The following is a 22,598-nucleotide window of genomic DNA, read 5'->3' as shown; positions in this document are numbered from 1 at the left end:
ACAATGTCCACTTGCAGCCCAGAAAGCCAACTGTATCCTGGGCTGCATACAGAGAAGCATGACCAGCAGGTCGAGGGAGGTGATTCTCCCTCTCTGCTCTCATGAGACCCCCACCTGGAGTGTTGTGTCCAGCTCTGGGGCCCCCAACATAAGAAGAACATAGACCAGCTTGAGCGGGTCCAGAGGATGCCATGAAGATAATAGGGGGCTGGAGCAACTTCCCTATGAGGACAGACTGAGAGAGTTGGGGTTGTTCTGCCTGGAGAAGGGAAGGCTCTGGGGAGACCTTATAGTGGCCTTCCAGTACTTAAAGGGGCCCACAGGAAAGATTCGGAGGGACTCTTTAACGGAGTGTAGGGGTAGTATGAGGGGTAACAGTTTTAAACTGGAAGAGGGTAGATTTAGACTGGATATAAGGAAGAAATTCTTTACTGTGAGGGTGGTTAGGCACTGGAACAGGTTGCCCAGAGAAGCTGTGGATGCCCCTCCCTGGAAGTGTTTAAGGCTTGGTTGGATGGGGCTTTGAGCAACCTGGTATAGTGAAAGTGAAAGCCCGTGTCAGGGGGTTTGGAACTAGGTCATCTCTAAGGTTGTTTCCAGCCCAAACCGTTCTATGATTCTAGGTGACCTTTAAAGTTATAGTGCTTGAAATGGGTAAAATTCTTGTGGTGTCCTGTGTTCTGTTTCTTGTTTTTTCATCCCTACTTGCAGATTGCTTTTGAAGGTACTGTAGTGAGCAGGCTACTTAATGGGAATATGCTTTTTTTTTTTTTTTTTTTGTCCATTTCTCAAGCTATGATGAATTTACAAGAATCTTGTATTTAAGTCTGAAATTAAAGCTCAGTAAGTAATTTCCAACTTCTAAATTACCTTTTCATGAAAAGTTTTATCAGGCTGTCTCAAACAGTGGTAGAGGCTGAAAATGTATTAGTATTCTGAGTGCAGTTTCAGTCATGACCTGTCTTCCAATTCAAACTTACTAGTTAAATGCTTGCGGTGTTTCCTATGTTCTGCTGAGTTAAAACTTCCTCTTCAACTTCTAGATTAGATTGAGGGAGTAAAAATCACATTATATGTGGAGATATTTTGTGTGTGTCCATGCGCATATATATAAAAATAAATTTTGAGATATATATAGTCTTAAATTTCTACTTTCTACTGTGAAATAGCTATATTATATTCAGTGCTTAAAGGGAAAAATGTAAAGAACTAGGTTCAAGTTAATTTCTTAAAGGTTGAAGCAGAGGAACTGAGACTGCATTTCAGAGATCAACATATCAAACTCTGTGACAAATTAAGGGTTACTGATGATTCATCATCGCTATAACTAGGCAAACAAGTTTCACAATCTTACACAACAGAGTTACTGGTTTCCTCATGGCTTTGAGGAAGCATAAACTCAAAATGTTCAGAGAGTGTGTGCAGTCTGCTCTTATATGCAGTACAAGCTACTGTTCTGCTGAGTGAAGCAAATACTCAGTTGGACTAGTGAATATTTGAGAAAATTAATAGAGAGGATATACAATACATCAATACATCCTATTGATAATTTATTTCTGTCCTGATTTTTCAGTCTATTTTCTCAGATGAATATGCTGAGAAACTGAAGCATCACATCAGTTGAATCAGGTAAACAGTAGTGGGGAAAGTCCAGTTATACTGCATGAACTATTCTAGAGAAACTGTAGGAATTACATATTAATTTCAGACCATTAAATTCTATCATCCTTCAAACCCCTCTCTCTTAAATTTGAAACTTAATTAAATTGGTAGATTCCTAACTCTTTATGTGGAGTTACAGGTACTTTCAGGAACTTCACGCACATAAAGGTGCATTGTAATATTGGGTTGCAGTGATGGAGGGATGTAAATATAGTCTCACTTCTGTAGACAATTCTGATGATTATAATACCTATTTTATGGAATTTATAATTGGTAATTACTTTCTTTACCTTGTTATGAGTTACTTAGACGACAGTTACAATTCTTGTCAAGACTTCGAAAAATCAATTACTGCGGCAGAGAAGCTGCTGCTTTTTTTCTGTCCACAAAGACTTGCAATGCTTTTCTTATTCCAGCATGTTGGTATTTTCATGAGAGACAGTTGGTAAGAACCTTTTTGTATATTGATCTGTATACTGTATACCATTGCACTCAGTTGGTGAAATTGCTTTTTCTGTAAATTACAGTTATTGTGACCTGTATAATTGTAGTATATCCTTTGATCAGACTCTTCTCGGGGGTCTGTCTTAATTTGGTTGTTTCTCTGCAGTGTTTTGTCCTCTCATATTCTTTAGTAAAGAAATAAATGACCTCTCTCAACACACATTTTCATGTTCCACGTTGAATCGGATTTTCTGATCATTCTGTGGTTCTAGTCTGTTATAATTAACACCCCATCTTTTGCCAACAGCAGCAGCAATACTGGCTAAAGCATTTGTTTTCTTCCCATCCTACCCTTAGCCACATGGTAAAACCAGATGAAGGAACTAATCCATATTTTTTAAAAACATCTTTTAAAATTTAAGTTAAAAACGTCAACATTTTCTCTCTTAATCCAGTGCTACTTTGTTACTTTTCAACTAGTAAGGTCCCTCTGCAATTTTATAGATGATGTGCACAGACAGTTGTACTGGTATACTAGAGATAGATGATGCAGTCAGGAGGAAAGGGATGTTAAATATCAAAAAGTTTATGCGGGTTAACACATTGAACAATGCTCAAAGTTTTTCTTGGTGAGTAGTCTTTCTTTGTTTTGATTAGTAGTTGACTCATCTGTCTTCATAGAATATATACTCTGCTTACTTTCTTTAAGCAGCAGAAAGTACAAATGTCCTGGTTTGAGTGAGTGGCAGGGTTTTTTTGGTAGCAGGGGAGAGGGCTCACGTGGTGGCCCCCTGTGAGAAGCTTCCCCAGCTCCAAGTTGGACCCATCTCTGGCCAAGGCCAGGCCATTTAGCTGTGCCTCTGCAATAACATATTTAAGAAGGGGAACCTGGGAGGAGTTCTGAGAGTTGTGAGGAGAAGGTGCAAGAACATCTGTGCAAACACCAAGGTCAGTGGAAGAAAGGAGGAGAAGGGGGGGAGATTCACAGGAGCAGAGACTCCCTGTATCCCATGGTGAGGTGGCAGGGCTGCCCCCCTCAGCACCCTTGGAGGTCACTAGTGGAGCAGATACCGATTTGCAGCATGTGGGGGGCCCCACGCCAACCCAGGTGACTGTGCCAGGAGGCTGGGACCCCATGGCAAGAAGGCCCCACTGTTGAATTTCAGTGCTGGGAGGACTGCAGCACCCATGGGAGCGACTCATGTTGGAGCTGGTTTGTGGAGGACTGTCTCGTTGTGGGAGGGGGACCGTGCTGGAACAGGGGAGGAATGCCAGAAGTCCCCCCTCACCCTGAGGTGGAAGAAGTGTCAGGACTGACTGCACCCCCTGTTCCCTGCTTCCTGCACCACTGATGGGAGGAGGTAGAGATACTGGGAGCAAAGCTGAGCCTGGGAAGAAGGGAGGGATGGGGGAAAGTGTTTTCAGGATGTGGTAATGCGTCTTGCAGTCATGTTTTGTCTTTTAAGTGTGGTTGTTGTTATTCTGTATTAAATTTTACAGTCTTTTTTTCTTCCCCTAACAAGTTGGTCTTTTGCCTGTGCCATAATGGATGGGGTCATCCCTCCCTGTCCTTATCTCGACTTCCTGGTCTTTTGCTTTATTTCCTCCTTCCCAGTGCTGGGGGGGAAGGGAGGAGTGAGCAGCTGCATGATACTCTGTTGCCCCCTGAGCTCAAACCACAACAATAAAAATAGCTGAGTGAAGTTAGTTAATGCTGTTTTCAAAATGTTGTGCTACATGCCTCTTTATTTGGATACCTGTTGCTGTGTTTATATGTTGGGATTGTAGCTTCTAGAATCAGGTTTTACACAACTCACAGGAATTTTAACATAGGACATGAGAAAGAAGGGTCAGAATACACTATACACGTGAATATGAAGACGAATATACAGCTGCAGGCTTCCCCCCCTTACCTGATAAAAAACCATTATTGTCCTTGCAAAACTTAACCTCATTGCAAACAATACTAATGCTGATGAAACACAGTGAATAAACTTAATATGGTTTTGCAGTACTTATTCCAGTGCATCTGTGGGCAAGGGGTAGTTCTGTTCAATTCTTCCTCTCCAAAACATGTGATGCAAATAAGCACAGAGACACATGGAATAGGAGGAATCATCTTTTTCCATGGTCACTTTCAGTTGGATCAGATTAAAGTATATTGGAAAACTGTAGGCAAGATCCTTCCGATAATCTGGTTAGGTGACTATGTGTTTGGTCAGCAATGAAATTGTTTGTATGTTAATGCACCTTTTCAGCAATTCATGCAATGAGTTCTGAGCCTGAAACTGATGTATGGGGGTAGTGGGAAGAGGTATCAAAAAAAGACTGGAACAAGATAATTGAAAGGTATATCCTGCTTGATTAAAATAAATGTGCATGGTTATCCTCCTGTAACAGTGTTTAAAGATGTAAATAGAAAGTCTATTTCTATTCCTTGATTTTGATCTAAAAATCAGAAATTAAGGGGTAAAGACACGAGTTTGGATACTGCTGGGAGTTTGCTGTGGATTTAATAAAGGGTGGAGACCCATGTAATACTGAGGGGAAGCAGAAGGATTTACTGCTGCAGAAAAATGAGCTTTTCAAACACATGTTAGAATATAAATGCTACTAATAATGTCTACAATCCAGTATCCTTTTCAACGTGTGACCTATATGTGTGTTGCCCCTCCTCTTCCCAAGGGAAGCAACTTGACAGTAGTCTGGTTAAGCAAGTAGAAATATTAGAGAAGATGATAAAACCCTATTGGATTGAATGATTCACAATTACTTTTAAGCAGAATCAGGCCACTAGAGAAGTTTCTTCCTTTGAGTAGATTTGCCAGTGATTCTTTGTTTGAAAATGTCATACCTAATGAGCTGAAGGAGCAGGTAGTAAGGTTGGCTGAGTGGAGACAGGTTGTGCATCCAAGTTTCTGAATTTACAACCAGAGTTTCATATTCCTGAATAGTATTATATCATGAGTAGGGGTGGGGAGAAGCTGTAGTTCTTTATGTATGACTAAAAAGAAAATTAGGAATAGGTGAGAAGATTGCTTCACAAATAAGAAGCCCAATAAGGACTATCAAACATAACACCCTTTGAATTGCTGATATAAAAGTAGATAAATACTTCAATAGGGTTTACAGCAGACATTTTTACAATCCAAAAATATGGCATGAGAAGTAACAACATACAATGTTCCTTTCTATATTATCACTCTATTCAGAAAATTAGTTGAAGCACCTCATAAAGTTTGTATTTGTGGCTTTTGGGATTTTTACTTTGTGTGTATGTAAACATAAATATTTCTCTGTACACTTCAAAGGCCTACCTTGTTTTTCTAAGCTAATGAGATATAACTTAGTATTTCAATTCATTAGAGTTGCAGTATTTTGTAGAGCACAACAAGGAGGATCTAAACAGAATTTCATCATGAGTTGTCAAACTCAAAATGTAACTGCTGTTTGCTTGGAATGCTTCTTAAATAGTGTGATTAATCTGTGCTTCCTTAGTTACTCCTCCAATATCCGTAAACATGAAGTTGCAGCAGCATAATACATTGGAATGGAAAGCAAGTGGAAGTGTCCAAATACATACTCTCAAGGCTGTTTTTATTTGTCTGTACAAGAATTATTTGCTATTATATAAATGCTATGTGAAGACCACAGCAGTGACTTTCTTATATTCACATGGAGCTTTCTTCCATCCATGTGCCATAGCTGTGTGAGCTGTAATCTTCCAGATAGAGGAAGCAAAGTAGAATGAAAGGTTAACTGACCCCAGCAAATACCAGCAGTCATAAGAACAGATGTGAAAATAAACTATAACTGAGGGTCTATGCTAAAGTTTGGGTTCAGGAATTTTGAGGGGAAGGAGACAATGGTATTCTACATTGGGGAGAATGTACACAGGTGAGATTCACACTTTGATGCTGTATGTGCTTGCGCTTGTGTCTGTATTTCTTCCAATCCCATTTCTCTTTAGGTTAGCTTTCTGATTAAAACAAACAACAAAAACTGCACCCCTAAAAGCCCAGTGCTGCAATCAGCCTTTTGAACTCCCACAAATGGCATTTGTTGTCCATCTTATAGTCACTGTGTTTAGGAGGATTTGAGGGAGGGAAGCAGAGATCTCTCTGCATCCCAGAAGGTATGGTGGAGAAAGCTGTTTATAGGATTTACAGGAAAACACAGTGCTATGATAGGCATCTTGGAAATTCCATTCAGGGAACAATTTCGGCTTTCATAGTGAGTGGGTACTTCTGCAGGCTACCTAAAATACTGATCGTTTCAGTACTATCTTCCTGTAATGAATTTCCATACACTATTACCAGTTTTAGTCAAGTCAACCTGATTTGATAATTTAGGTGAATAACAGTATTGTACTAAACAGTTTTGTTATTCTATGGTAATTTGAGATCCCAGTGAGGTTTTTTTATAAAGCTTTCATTTTTTGTTTGTTTGATATTTACATACACTGCTCTGGGTTAATGTTGAAGAGAGATGTATTAAAATTTACTGAATGTTAATTACAGTGCTATAGTTAAAAAAGAAATGGGAGAGGAAAATACCTCAATCTGAGTTTACTAGTTAATCTCCTCCATACATCTTCAGCACAAGAAAACATACCGAAACTGTAGTAGTTCAGAGTTTAGAAGCAGTGATGCAGAGGTTCTGTGAGAGCAAGAAGTGTTCAGCTGGAAGCCTGGAGAAAATTCCTATGCAGTGTGTGTGTGCTTGACACTGTCTCTTAGCAAATCCTCATCTTTGCGGAAGACCTGAAAGGGGTTTGGATGTCCAGAACAATGTTTAGGTAAGAGTAAGTGCCAAATTTGCAGCATATATTTTTACATAAACTTGTTTTTTCTTAGACGTACTGACTTGACAGAAGTTGCTCACAGAGATCATCTCTGGATCATCACTGTCCAAATGCAGTGAACCTTGTGTTGAAAATGACTGTGTGTTTCTCCAGTCCTATTGTTTGGCCTCCTTAGACCTAATTTAGGTTTTTTTCTGAAGTTACTGACTGTCAGATGTTAATGCTTCCTTGCTTTAGCTGAATAGACAGGAGACTTTTTGACACTGCTTGAAGGAGATATCAAGAGAAGAAACAAGTTTTGGATATTTATTTAGAAATACATTCCAATAACCCCTTTTGGGGAAAACTTACTCAGCATGATCTGCTTAGAAGTTTACCTCTGAGGGAGAGATTGTTTTGGGGATGTTTTTTTTATTCCTGTCACGTTTATATGGCTTTACTACTGTGCATACAAACTTATGTTGGTTTTTTTTTTAAGTTAAACTATCAACATATATATATAATAATCTTAATACATAGTTGAGAATATAGCTAATTAAAGTTCTTTTCAAATGAATATTGAATTGCTAGTTTTATATTACTTACAGTACAGCTAACTTTTATCTTACAGTTTTAAATTGATGAGTACCTGTAGACGGCTAGGTCTCTGAGGGCTTCCGTACACCTTGACACGAAGGAGGACAGTTTCAGTATTGTTAATGATGAAAAAGTTGAGATTTTCATAATGCCTTGCTTGCCACAATATTTTGTATCATACTGGAGACAGTGTCTAGAATATTTGGGTGGAAGGAAGCAAGCCAAAGTCAATTTAAGCAAAGCCTTTAATGTTCTAATAGGATTTCACTTTCTTCTTCTTTTTTTTTTTAATATACATATCGATATAATTTAAATTCCTCTTCACTGCATGTTCTTTGGATCTCATCCACCTGCTTTGATTTGGGAAAAATTGAATTCCAATTGCTTCCTTCTCACAGTAGTCTTCTATGATATAAGTAATGTGAACTCCAAACATTGACTCGTTTCTTTGGAGTATTGCAGCCTGTGCTGCTTTGGCTGATTACCCAGGATGGTTACAAAGCTTTAAAAAGCCACTGCTTACTGTCTTGAATTCATTATATGTTTAATACCCTTTTTTTTTAGTTCTAATATCGTTACGATTTTTAGTCATCTGCATACATTTTTGGCATTAAGAAGAGTTGGAAAATCCAATTTTTTTTTTCTAATACTAAGTGGAAGAGTAGCTGCTTCTGTCTCTTCGCCAGTGAGCAGAGGAATGGGTGTATACATTTTGGATGTAATTTTTTGAGGTAATTTTTTTTTTTCCCCAGTGAAAATGCAGGGTGGTTTCTGTTCTAATAGATTTACTTTCAGTTAGGCAAATAAACTTTTAATTCTGATGTATGTACATGAATGTTATATACTGAATAGTAGTCTTTAGATGTGCAGAACCTTGTAGAAACATACGCATGTGCTTCTCTGGCAGGCAGCATCAGTTGTTTGGAATACAGCATTGTGGGAACGTAATATGCTCTTGTTTTTGAATACAATTCTGATGCAAGAATGGAAAAATATAATGTGAGATATGTATGAAATGGTTTTTTAAGCATGGGTTTTTTTTCCTAGCATCATACTTTGTAATGAACTTGCAAAGTATTTTTCCATTTTATGGTAAGTAGTTTGCCCTTTTCCCAATAGCAAGTTCCATAAGAATTCTTTTCCCTGTAATCTAACGTGCAACTTGATGTTCAGCTGATACTATAGAATTTAGCTCTGTGTACCATTCCTGAAGGTAACCATTTAGTTATCCCTTATGTGATGAGAATGTTATTCTTGACTTCTGCCAAAGTATAACAGTAGCATATTTATACTTTACATGATATTATGGAATACTTAGGTAAGCAGAAGGAAATATTACCTGAAGATAATTGTCATAGTTTAAACCTGACTGGCAGCTGAACACCACACAGCTGCTCACTCACGCTCCCCCACCCTGGGGAATGGGAGAGAAAATTGGGGAGGTAAAGGAATGGAGACTCAAAGGTTGAGATAAAACCAATTTAATAATTGAAGTAAAATAAAATAATTATTATAATAGCAATAATAGAAAATACAAATGAGTAATGCACAATGCAACTGCTCCCCGCCCACCAACTGAGAAGAGATAATCCTGAAACTGTAGTCTTGGAAGCAAGAGCCATATTCCCTGTCAGCCCTCATCTATATACTGAGCATGTCGTTAGATTATAGGGAATATTCCATTGCACAATTTGAGTCTGTTGTCTTGGTTTTGCTCCCTCACAGCTTTTTGTGTACTTGTGCACAGGCAGGACATGGGAGGTTGAAAAGTCCTTGATTTCTTAGCAGCAACTAAACCCATCAGTGTATTATCAACATTCTTCTCATACAAATCCCATACTGAATCCAAAACACAGTACTATTCTAGCTACTAAGAAGAAAAAATCAGCTGTATTCCATCTGAAACCAGGACAGTAACCTAGGGGAGACGGGCTGTTTCAGATGTAGGGGGATGTTGACATAGGAACCAAGGGAATAATCCAGTCATAAACAAATTTCAAATGGGAATTAGAGGTACCCTTCAGTGTAGTTAAGGTTTAAATCATCCTTTGAATTGGATTAGTGGGGTAAATGGTGGGTGAATTAGTTCGAAGTTGGATCAGCATCATAGACAGTTAAGACAGTATTGCCCACAGCACCTGCTTTGACATACTTGGCCCATTTTGACCTTGCTGTTTAGGTGTTACCCACTATTGTTACAGAGAGATTTGTTAATTTTATAGTGGCAGATGAGATTGGCTGGTTATAAAATGTTAAATAAAAAAAAAAACAACTTTTTTTTCCATACTATAGTGAATTAAAGTTGGAGAGGTGACAGTGGAAATATGGATACCTGTTGTGGTGGTTTACCTGCAGTTGGCAGCTAAGCCTCACACAGCCACTCACTGACTGGTATTGAGGAGAGAATTGGAAGGGTATAAGTGTGAAAACTTTGGTTTGAGATAAAGACAAATTAATAAGGAAAAAAAAAGGGGGGGCGGGGGGCGTGACACAGACGACAGGGACAACACATGGACAGGACCCAGACACAACACTACAGCAAAGAATAACAAAACTAAGAAACAGAATTGGTGCAAAAAAAGCAATAGTTCACCACCAGACAACTGATGCCCAGACAGTTCGCAAGCAGTGGCAAGCAAACTCCCTTCTCCCAAGTTTTTATTGCTGAGCATGATGTCATATGGTGTGGGATATCCCTTTGGTCAGTTGGAGTCAGCTGTCCCGGCTGTGTCACCTCCCAATTTCTTGTGCACCCCCAGCCTACTCATTGGCAGGGCTATGTGAGAAGCAGAAAAGGCCTTTACTCTGTGTGAGCACTGCTAGATAGTAACTAAAACATCCCTGTGTTACCAGTACTGTTTTCAGCACAAATCAAAACCCCAGCGCCATACAAGCTACCATGAAGAAAATTAACTGTATTCCAGCCAAAACCAGTACACCCATATGACAAAGGTATTAGACTTTTTCAGAGATTTCTTTGAAATTATTGCAGTCAGTACAGGTGTCGATGAAGTGGAAGATTATGTTGAAACTAATATTCGTGATGCATTTTATCTGCTTTGTGAAATGATTGAGATGCATGGCCATTGTAAAACTGCAAACTAATGCATCTTTGATCAGCTCTATCTTCTGTGTGCAGAAGCCATATATATTTCCATTAGTTCTGTGATAGAGTTCTGTAACGAGGTTGTCTTTTAGAGCTGTGTGTGAATGTGAGAGTTCAGGAGGGATTGATTTTTTTGTTATTTCGGCTGCACTTTATTTGAGAGTACTAATTATACATCAGTTAGTTCCATTTTAGGACAGATCGTACTTTCAGTGCCATAGAATAATGTGAGCTCTTTTCCATAGTAATTCTGTGTTTACATCACAGATAATACAGAGGAAGAAGGCTCTGAAAGCTGTAGTCCTTTTCTATAGTTTTCTTCCCTTGTTCCAGCATCTTACATCCTCTCACTCTTCAAAGAAGTGAATGGTGATGGTGAGATAATAAGCTTTTCTGGGTCTTGGATCCTCTCCTTTGTGGTTTTGATTGTGTGTTTTTGAGAGGGAGAGCAAAACAAGGAAGCAGCCTATGATTTCAAGACTGTCTTTATCTCCCTTTTCTAGCTGATTTTTAGTTTTGCAGGAGTTACTTTTTCCCATTTAAAAGAATGTATCAGTCAATGTTCTGGTTCATCTGTCTTTAACAGATTATTTATTTAGCATGAGATTTTGTAGTTACCTTTATTATAATCTGTTTTTCTGCTGACAGTGCTTCTTGAATTTTTCTATACTTCCTATGGATGTGACTGCTACATGACCATGAAATTGTACTGTGATTAATTTGTGTTTTGGTATGAAGAGCTGAGGGAGCAAGCAGACAGTGAAGGAAATTACGTTTTCTCTGTTCTCAAGGGTAACAGTAAAGTTTAAGCCTGCTGTCTACCTCATTCATAGTAATAGTGTCATATCATGTGCTTATCTGCCATTTAAAATATTTTAGTGTTCTAAAATAATTGATATCAGCCACTATAAAAACCTTTCTTTTTATTTAACAAAGGTTATAAAATCTGTACTGTCATATTAATAGACTGATGCAGTGCTACTTGAAAGGGTAGTAACATTTAATTAGATTGACACTTGCATAAGCTTTTTCCTTGTAATTGTAATATACTTCCTTCAATTACAAAAATCTCCATTTTCTGATACAAATTGGTGTGACCTGTTCTGAAGACAATCTCTTGTAGTACTTTAAGAATAGTGATAATTTGTTAGAATATTAGCAGTGCAGTGAGAGCTCTAAGCAGCTCTGATTGGATTTTATTATTATGTTAGTAATCTTTGCAAGTACTGTTTCAGTTTAGAAAGCAGAGGATAAATTCAGAGATAGGCTGATGTAGCATCCAGATGACAGCTAGCTGGATTCGATACTTTTTTTTTTTAAAGTTCAGGAACAAAATGAGTTAGTGCAGAGTGGAACTGCTGTTTTCTGATCTTGTTTTTCCTGAATTTTACTTCATGTTTGTCTGTCCGCCAGGGACTGTCTTTGTTCATGCAGTGCTTTCAGCTCAATAAATTTACTTAAGCATACAGTTTAACCACTGTTTTGAAACCTATAAAGTGTCTGAACGCTTACTTACCTACTGTCACATCTGCTTTAAGTATTGCCGGAAGAATATTTGTGCTTAGGACATGTGCTGTCTTTTACTGGAAAAATAGAGGATGGGGAGCAGAGAACTGGCTTGCTTGTACTTCCTTAAACAATTTTCACACTAATTCAATACTCACAACTGTTTCTATTCTGAACAATGAACAAGTTCCACTATAATTTGCACCTTCCCTAGTGGGGAGTAGTTAGCCTCAGGGGGTTAGCCTTCCAATGATGTGGAGCAGGCTGAGAAGGAGAACCAGAATTGTCCATGAAGTGAAGCTTTGCATTTTGTTTTATTTATAGCAATAGCCTGAAATAATTATTTTTCTACATTTGTTTGGGGAGTTTTTCAGCCATAGACAAAGTATAAAATAACTCGTAAATGCACACATCTTTTTTTTCTTTAATAGTTGAATCCTGTACCTAACATAAAACTGTTAAATAAACTATTGTGTTTCTTACAGGTTATTAAAATCTGATGAATTTGTAAACTGAAAATTGTGTTATAACAAGCTGATACTGATTGCTTTATCTTGAAATCAAATATATTCATATTAAATATGATAAAATGGGTTGTGATCTTGACTTATAAAACAGTAGAGATGTTTGTTAGCATGACTAAAGTTTGACTTTTATAACTAAGTGGTTTCTAAATATGGTAATCATTTTAAACAGAACTTAATGTATAAAAAGGAAGATTTAAAGTAGTTTTAGTCAACTAATTCAAGTTCAATAACATGATTTCTATTTTTGTCTTGGGTGTCTGCCCTCACCTTTTAATTACACTACTGTAGCACCTTGTGTAATTTTATATGCAAAATTTGTTAATATGTCATTGCTGTTATTAATGAGATTACTATTTGAGCAGAGCATTAGGATTCACTTAGAATGAAGCACTGTACAGAATCTGTGTTCAAAATAATTGGTTATTGGGCGAGAATGCTCAGTTCTGTTGCTTCAGTTGGAAACTTTGAATGTGGGAGCCATTCCGCAATTGCATCTATTAGTAATGGTTGTTGGACGGACTTCAGAGCATCTCAGGGAGGAGAGTTTCTGGGTGTGAATGCTAAGGTGAAAGGTAGAAAGGTATGTAGATGTTGGGGGAAAGGGAGGAAGACAGTTTATTCTCCTTCCTGTTGGTCAGGAATTAGACTTCAAGCACATAAAGGGATCAAGCGTCGTACCTGGTAGGAAGGCATACTTTCCTGAAATATTGCTGACTATAAGACTTGTTATTGTTACTTATTGAGAAATATTGAATATCTGGAATATGGAATTATTTTCATGTTTTGTCTAATCTGGGGTAACACAGATTTGAACCACTTCTGGACTAGCTGTTTCTCAGATGAACCACTGACCTGCTAACCTCTGGGTTTTACTAGGGGTAAGCAGGAGAATCAGTCATATCAGAAATAAGACTTAGATTTTAGGTTTATATGCACTCCTTACATTTACTTTTCTTGATATTGTGCAAGTCTATTAGTAAACATATTTGATACTAGTTATTTGTGATAAAATAACAACCTTAGGAACCTGTCTTAAGTGAATCAGTATGACTATGTGAAATAGTAAATGAGGGATAGCACAATTATGCTGCATGGGGCTTTGTTAGAAATATTAAATTCTTTTTTTGGTCAGAATCAATTCATGCCACTAGTTTAAAGCTTATACACAAAAAGCAAAGTAAAGTGTTGGTTTTAGTTGATTTACATGTTTTACATTTAGTGGGTTTACATGTTTGAGCAGAACTTGATGTTAGAATAAGTTTCCTGAGATGATTACTTAAAACATATATATATATATTTTCATACTTCATCCTGTACATTTTGAAGATGTTTTCCAAATCAGTTTTTTGAAATGTATTGTAAAAAAATATTCAGAATGTCTTGTCAACAGCATTAAACTATTAGTCCTTCTGTTTTAATGTATTTTAAAATAGTATGAAATAGATGTGTTACAGACTTTCCCCCCCTCCCCTCTAGTCATTACTGTGGTGTCTTAACACTGTTTAAAATCAGAGAACGTTATTAGTCATCAAGGTTTCATGTAAGAATCAGCAATGGTGGTTTCTTTATTGTTTTTCTGTATAACCCACATTGAACAAGCAGTATATCCTTTATTGATAGACCAGTACTTTTAATAATTGTATTTTCCTCATTATTTTTATATGCATGAGCTGTGAAAAAAGTTTGCCAGTGTCTTGGCAGAAACATTCTAGGGATGTGGTGTTTAGCTGGCATGACTGGATGCAAATTTAAGTATTAAGTTTTGAATATAGATTTGTAATCTTGATACAGTTTGCAACCAATGCAGGTGGTAGAAGCTCTTAGGAAACTGCTTATAAAAATGTATTTTCTGTTTTAAACTAATCCTGGTTTCAAATGCTTGCCTAGGTAGTTGTGCTTTCCAGTCATTTTCCGTTATTTAATTTTGTGTTTGTGGTTATGATACCATTTCCATAACTATGCCTTTGTTTCATTTTACAGAGGAAATAAAGGCTGAAACAGAAAAGCAAAGGTATGTGATAGTTCATTGTACTGAGTGATAGTGCTTTTAACTTCTTAATGTGTACCATACTTACTCTGCATTGAGATTACAGGTGCTCTCTGAAAAGCATTTTCAATATATTTTGTAAGGTAAATGGTATCTGGAAATGTGCTAAAAGTGCTGCTTCAGTGGCTGGCTGTTATGGTGCAAGGCCCAGGGTCTGGGAGTAGGGGCAAAAAATAGGTTAGAGGGAGCAAGCAGGCTGATACCTTCTGGCTGTGGAGGGTAGGAATGGGGATCAAGGTTAGAAAAGGTCTTTGTGGGTGACACAGCAAGAAAGTCCTGGCAGAGGGGACTGAGCTTAAAAGCTCTTGAAGTGGGTTCAGAGGAGGGGGAAGAGTCTGGAATGCAAATAAAAGACTTAAACTATGAGTGAGCAGGGGGAGGAGGTTGGGGTGAGGAAGTGGGAACGGGTAGAGTAGTAGTGTAATTTGAGAAGATAGCATCTGGAAAGGACCTTGTTAGGGAATAGGTGTAGATTTTTGGAAGCAATTCCTCTACAAATGAAGGTGGAGGCCAAAATTGACATTCAGCACTCTTCTGCTATCAACAAGTACATTTTTAAGTATTGGTAAACTGGGGAATCCATTATTTAATTACATGGTCCACAGGATTTTCTTCCTCATTCAATGTACATTATTAACTATGAGTCAGGGCTTCAGGATGAAGACTGTTTATACCCCTTGTTGAAAGAATCGGATCAGTGGGTGAAACTGATGATGAAAGTGTTCTTATGGCTTAAGCAGATGAGTGCTGCCTGGGGACGTGTGTTCTGCCCTGTAACTGAATTTCTGGTTTAGGCAAATCATTTAAACCACAGGTGTCAGAATTGGCTGCTAATGATTTTTGCTTCATCTCCTGGGTATTTGAGCTAAAATATACAAGTTTTGGTTTGGAACATGTGAGCACTTTAGCTGGAAAGGTAGTCAGTGGGAACTTTGCTTCAGAAGATGTAAAGGACAATTTAATATCAAATTTGCTGAAAAATTTAGTCTCACAGCTTATCAAATTGGGCACGTAAAAATTAATGGATGCATTTGACTGAGTCACTGTGCTTCAGTTTCCACCAGCAAAATAGTCAATACCATCAACTCATAGTAAGGTTGTAAAAATAAATTTAATATTTGTGTAGTGTCCAGAAAATGTTGCACCAAGCACCACAAGACAGTCTCAGACAAAAAGTAGTAATGTGGTTTTACAATAGGTTTTACTTAGAGTAGTATAAACAAAGCAGAAGTCCACATTGTGAAGCATGATAAGAAAAAAAATGCTTAAAGATAAGTACTCACTGAGGAATATTTGTTTTGGGCACTGATTAAGGAAAAATAATAGCTGATCCTGTAATTAAATACCATACTAAAACTAATTGAGAGCTCAGAATTATTAATGATTTATACAAGTATGGTTCAGCCATTTCTGAACTTCAGATGCTTAAATTCTATCCTGTTAATATCTGAAGTTGTGAGGTTTTTTAGGGTATAATGTCTTATGTCTTCTGTGTCTTACCTGCCTATGTACATTTTGTAAATAGACTTTGATTTCTTCAGTGCTGTCTTTACTTTGACAGTAGCCTTTTGCTTTTGTGAAGGCATTGCTAAACTTGGAAACTGTGAATGGATTTACCCTGTTGTTAATGTAGAGTCAAATTTTTTAGATATAGTAGAAAATACTGTTTTTCTAAGCCTTAGAATACTGAAACCTATTAGTTTATCAAATAATTTTCAGCTTATATCTGTAATTGAGATTTCAATATCTGAACAAGGGGCTTATAATGATCATTCTTCAAGTTTTTCCAGTCTCTGTTCTAGAAAACTGATTTCATGGTTAACTTCGAATGCATTGACAAAAAGATCATTTCAACGTCCCAGAAATTTTGCGTGGAAAACTGCTTCTTTTGTTTTGTTGTTTGTTTTCTAAACAGAACTGCTGTTTGGTAGTGGGGTGGTGGGGAATGGAATAGAAAAGGACAGGCTGATTCATGTAACCGTTACACAGCAAGTGCTGCCAAAATAATTCTAAAAATTTGTTGTGTGATACATACCTTAGCCTGTTTATATGGCTGACAACATAAATATCAGCATATTTCATGATTCTCATGCTTGGTAGATCCCTTGGTGGAAGAAAGTTTTGTTGAGGACAGTTTTGCAGTCTTCTGGAAAAATACCAGTTGAAGTAATTTCTTTGCTGACATTAAGAAGAAAAGACCTTTTGGGCTTCTCTTCTTCCCTCTCCTTGCTACCCCTTCCCTCCTGTCATCAGCAAGGTGATGAGCTTATTGCCTTATCTTTCCAGAGCATCATCTTCCATATTTATTATTTTGGGCATTTTTAAAGACTTCAATTAAGAGAAGCTTCAGGCTTCTGCAGTAGCTTGCCTACGGCATGGGTTCTTTATTTTTGGAATTTCATCATGGCCTGCTCTTTTTTTTCTGAAAAAATCTTTTTATTTCTGGAGTGCTTTTTTGAACCTAATTTTAATGGATTCAATAGATGTAATTACTAGATGAAGAACAGTCTTGTCATAAGACATGATCAAGAGATACCACCCTTCCATTCCTCACAGAAAAGCTTTTATTAGGAATTTCAGAGAGGTTTAAGAACATGGAAGAATCATGTACTTCCTCTGCAAATGACCTGATTTTGGGTTTTGTCCAGAAGAGCTCCATTTCCAGAAAACAGAATTGGGCAATAAATAAAGTTATACATCCAATAAAAAGACAAGCCTCTGCTCTTCTTCAGGAAAAAAATATGTAGGGATAAGTCCTTAAACCTTTAAGAGAACTTATTTAGTAGAAAGTAGAATCTTACACTTAATTATTCACTATTAAGACAGAATTTAGGTGTCCTTTTAAAGCAGCCTAAACAAGGAAGGCTGTTTGAATGCAGTACCAAACATCTCAAGGGCAATCCAGTTTGCTCCTTGAAAAGTTGAAATTAATAATTTATCATATTAGTTTAAGGCTCTCTCCATGTGTCGGACTGCATTAATTCTTTGGATTTATAATGAACTCTTAGCAGTTCATTCTTTTACTTCAGCAGCATGAAAAATGGTTTTTTCTACCATCTGCATTCCTTGAAGCATTTAATTAAATTTTCAACAAATACATAGGGCCTGGATTTGAAATCAGTTGTTCTGTAAAGATCTATTTGAATTACTGCAAGAATTTTGTAATCCTTCGCTATAGATAATGAAGTTATGCTCTTTAATAATACCAAGTCTGTATAATTCACCTTTTATGTAAAGATACATATGTGTGCACAAAACAGGTTGGGAATGCTTTAGATAAAGGTGATGAGTCTGTGAAATGAAAAATCCAAACATCTTGTTTTGAGTCAAAGGCAAACAGCATTGATGCACACAGATTACTGAAAAATTACCTATTCTTAATTGTCCTTTTTAGCTAAGTATTAATGAGCATGCCGTTTCTAAAGGTGCTGCAAGCAATAAGGCTTCAACAGCTAATAATTTTCTCAAATTTTGTACAGTTAGTAATTTCAGATACATTGCCCTAGTGAGATACATTGGTAACCACTGAACCCTTTAAATTCTATGGTGTCATCTGAAGCACAGATAGAAAGTTTAGGTTGTTTTTTTCATTGGGGAGAATGGGGATGTTGTTTATTTGTTTGTTTTTTTCCCAAAGTATGTCCAGGATTGAAGTTCAGATATGATTTAATCTCCAAAAAAGATGTACTTTCTGTAAAGTACTGAACCAAACTGGTATCATAATACAGTAGTTGAGTAGTTCTTAACTTTCAGGGTCATTAAAATTTTTGACAAGTTGTGGTTTTATGTGTCCTAGTAGTAAGAGACTAGACTTCTCTCAGAATTATCATTTAATGTGGAAATTATACTGAAGATTTCCCTTCTTCCTCTCTGCTTTCACCAACCAAGTAAGGGGAGTCCTTTCCTGTTCTCAGAGGAAACAAGTCTTCATGCCTTCAAACCAGCAGGGACCACTGAATATCCACTTAGTGTGCAAATGGGTCAATTTGACTGATCCATAAAGGAGACAGATGAAGTATAAAAGCTATTAAGAATATTTATACGACCATATTAGCATTGTGTTAACTTTGTAGTTAAGTTACTCTCCCCTAATGTTAATTTTCTTGATATTTTATATGTAAACATTGTGGTGGTGAGAACTATTTGTGTGATCACTTACTTCATTCTAATACAATCATTCTGTTTAGTCCCCCTCATGGAGAAGCCAAGCCTGGTTCAAGCACTCTTCCACCTGTGAAATCAAAGACAAGCTTCATTGAAGCAGACAAATACTTCCTACCATTTGAACTGGCATGCCAGTCGAAGTGCCCCAGGATTGTCAGTACATCTCTAGATTGTTTACAGGTCTGTATGAAGATGAGCTTTACCTGTCAACTATAAACCCCTTGATTTGGAGGGGAAGTGCAGTTTTATGTAACAAATAATGTAATCGTTTTTCTATTCTTTTACTCCACACAGAGCCATATTTAATATCTTTCTCACAAAAGGGGAGTGTATCTTACTTCATATGTAGCGCATGTGTGTGCTTATTTGTGTATATATGTATTACTGCAGTTACAGGTTTGGGTCAGTTTTATTATGTTAGTGTACAGCTACCTATTTTCAAACGTTTATGTGTTGAACTAACATAGCACGTGTAACATTATCAAATTCATGTAATGTTATTTATAATTGAAGTCAAATTTAATTTGAGATGTATAGTCTCTAAAACTCATAAGACTCCTGTAATGTTTTCAAAACAAATTCTACAGCATGGGATTTAGCAGTTTACTTCTGAGTAACCCAACAGTGAACTCAACTAATATATTTAAACTCGCACACAGGCATGTGCATACCTGGCATACTGTCATGCTATGATACATTGCCACTCTGTGTATTTTTAAGTAGGTGGGCTGTGGAGAAATACAAATACTCTCATGCCTGAAGTGTTTGGAAGAGGATTTTGTTAATTTTGTAATAAATTCCATTTCAAAGTATTAAAGACCTAGAGAGAGAAAGGGATAATAGAACACTTTAAACCAGAAGACTAGCTAGTAGCTTAAATAGAAAGCATTTGCAGCTGGTTTATCTGGTATTAAAAACATTTGAGTTGACTACATATGAAGATTTGTGTGATGTGAGATAGTTTTTAGGATCCTGTTTGTTTTAAAACATTGTTAATTGATGAACAAAATCTTTAATGTTAAGCTTGCTGACAAACTTTATATTGCAGTTGCTGAGTGAAAACTGAATAAATCTGGAAGATTTTTTAAAAAATCCTTGGATGTTTTATGAGACTTTGAATAAAATGTGCTGTTTTAATTATTCTGTGCAAGTTAGAGCTATCAAGTGAATTTATTTATTTATAACGAAAAGCTGTCTTACTTTTATAAGCTCTTATTTATATGGGTTTTTTTTCTTTTCTCCAGAAACTTATAGCATACGGGCACTTGACAGGGAATGCTCCAGACAGCACAGCTCCAGGCAAAAAATTAATTGATAGAATTATTGAGACAATATGTGGTTGTTTCCAAGGCCCTCAAACAGACGAAGGGGTTCAGCTACAAATAATAAAGGTAATATGATTAATACTTCCAGTATTTATAGTGGTGACAGCAGAAGGCATTCATAGCCTCAGAGTTTAAAAGCGGAAGTGTTCAATTTGTAAATGTAATTGTAATTTTGAAATATTTTCTCAATCCTGTGTATTTGAGATGGAAACTCCTTATCTTACGTTCCTTTCTCTATTCTCTACTGTTGCATTTTGGATGAATTCATGGTTTGACGTGAAGTCTTGTGCACAGACCTGTGGAGCTCTCTAATTGTAAGGAGTTACTATCAAATAATCCTGTGCTGCCAGTGAGGAAGATGGTAATTAAGCAGCAGATTTTGAAATCCATTTTGGAACTGTTTTATGAAATGCAATTAGTCCTGGCAGTCAGGCGTTACCATGGTAGCTTTGTGCTGCTGTGTCGTAGACCTCTGCTTGAAGGAGATCTAGGGTTTCTTTCCATAGCTTGTATAAATGTTGCATGTGAAGTTTGTACAGGTAAGTTTCTGGGGAACTTCAGCTGTTTTCTGATTGCATCCACTAATTCTGGGTATCTATTACAGAAAATTATTATGCCAAGTAATAGAAGTTAGCCACCTAGTGGAAGTACCATACCCTACTCCTGTAACAGTAGCCTTTGAATGACTGTGATGATGAGCAATAGTGAAGTTAGTTATGAGGAATGGAGTATTTGTTACCTTGTATTCTTGTGTATATGTTTCCTGAGGTGTTGACATTTCTTGCAGATTTTATTTACTTGTTCTATTGCAGAGAATGTAGTTTATTCTGCTACTCTTTTTCATAGCTCAAGTCTTCCTTTTTCTTGGCACTTCTTCAGCAGACAGTTATTACAAATGTTGGTTCATACTGCTGTTTTCTAGATTTGTTGTGTTGTGTTGCCCAAGCATTTAAGACATTTTTCATCTTGCAAAGGGAAGTTTTTGATTTAAACTTCTAGTGGTTGAAACCCATTATATCTCCCTCTCACTGTAATAACTTCTCTCCAAATGCTTTCTTATTCAGGCCCTCCTCGCCTGAAGGGAATTATCTGTGAGCTGGTACTCTTTCTGTCTAAGAAAATAGTTGAGAAAGTAAATTCTTCAACAATTGTACAATGCATTAAGTGTGTAAATTCATTTAGTGCCTTCATTTCTTCGCTGTTTAGACTTAGCTAATTGCCATGTTAGAATGCCTGGGAAAGTGGAGAGTACTGTTTTGGCTTTGACTCCATCTTTGTCCTGTACCCTGGACATTGTAAAAAGCAGCAAAATTAGAAATAACCTTAGCAAAGACAAGAACCTTTGACTTGCTTTGGGGAAATAACAAAACTGCTGTCAGTCATATTCTCTTAGGCTTCATAACAATTTGGTTCTGGGCTCAGTGTGGACCCTGCTTCTCCAGTATGATTTGAAGAATGGATCATATGTCTTTTCAGACTCTTCTGTGGTCCTGGTGATCAGTATGTTCTCTGAAGAATTTTAATTCTATCAGGCTAATAGAAGACAGGGAACCTGGGTCTCCCGCTTTCTGTGCTGGCACTCCCAGGCTGTTACTCACATGAGCAGTGTTCACACAGGGCAGCTGCATCACCAACACCACGATAAAATCTGAGAACCTTGAACCTTCCTCCCTGGAGGGTTATCTCAGTTCTGCATGCTGCATGGAAGGCCCTTACATAGGGTGCTGCCCTCAGGCTAAGATCTGGGAGCCACGCTGGGTAGTTACTAGATGGCTTTCCAGCAGTGGAGTCATCTTAAGCAGGTTCCCAGCAGGGAGCTGCTTAGGCATTCTGAAAATACCTTTCTGTTGACTGCCAGGGAAATAATCTTACCGAGGCTGAGGAGTGTACTTTTGTCTCTTTTTAGGTATCTGAGCTTAAAGCTGTGTCTGGTGGTAGTTCTGACAGTTGATGGCTAGTTTAACTTCTCTGCCTCTTGTTTCTGCTGCATGTTCTTGTCTGTGTAATCCCCTCATTCTTCATCTGCAGACTTTGTAATGAACCAGTCTGGGAAATTGGCCTTTTCCTTCCTTCCTCTTGTAGTTTTAGTTTGATTTGGTGTAATTTTGATGGGAAGCCATGCAAATTCTTGTTCAGTTATTACAGTGAGGATTTCTGGGGCAGAAAAAAGCAACTAATTAGGATACTGCTGCCACTGAAAAACGTTTATTCAAATTATGTTTGAAACAGCCTCCCTTGATTGAAGATTTTTGCCCTCAGGCTTGCTCTGCTAGGCCTACTATGGCATTTGTGATGTGTGTGTGTGTGTGTGTGTGTGTGTGTGTGTGTGCAGACTTCCTGTCGACACCTGCAGAGGTTTTAATTGAAGATCTGTTTATATTTATTTCTGGCGGTTTTGTTCCTGAAGAACTGCAATTATGATATAAAAATACACTAA

At 37.3% G+C, this 22,598-nt stretch overlaps 1 protein-coding gene across 1 annotated transcript in view; it reads left to right on the top strand.

The window, feature by feature from the left end:
• Window positions 1-22,598, top strand: part of ARFGEF1 (ADP ribosylation factor guanine nucleotide exchange factor 1) — a 90,852-nt gene that overhangs the window by 11,867 nt on the left and 56,387 nt on the right. Inside the window, exons 2-4 of the mRNA XM_026842262.1 lie at window positions 14,606-14,636; window positions 18,860-19,016; window positions 20,081-20,227. Of these exons, the coding sequence (XP_026698063.1) occupies window positions 14,606-14,636; window positions 18,860-19,016; window positions 20,081-20,227 (335 nt within the window). The remainder of the gene's footprint in view (window positions 1-14,605; window positions 14,637-18,859; window positions 19,017-20,080; window positions 20,228-22,598) is intronic.

The sequence above is a fragment of the Athene cunicularia genome (genome assembly GCF_003259725.1).
Source record: "Athene cunicularia isolate RWA chromosome 2 unlocalized genomic scaffold, athCun1 chr2_part1, whole genome shotgun sequence".
Lineage (NCBI taxonomy): Eukaryota > Metazoa > Chordata > Aves > Strigiformes > Strigidae > Athene > Athene cunicularia.
Note: the sequence above shows the minus strand (reverse complement) of the source record. Positions and strands in the feature narration are given on the sequence as shown.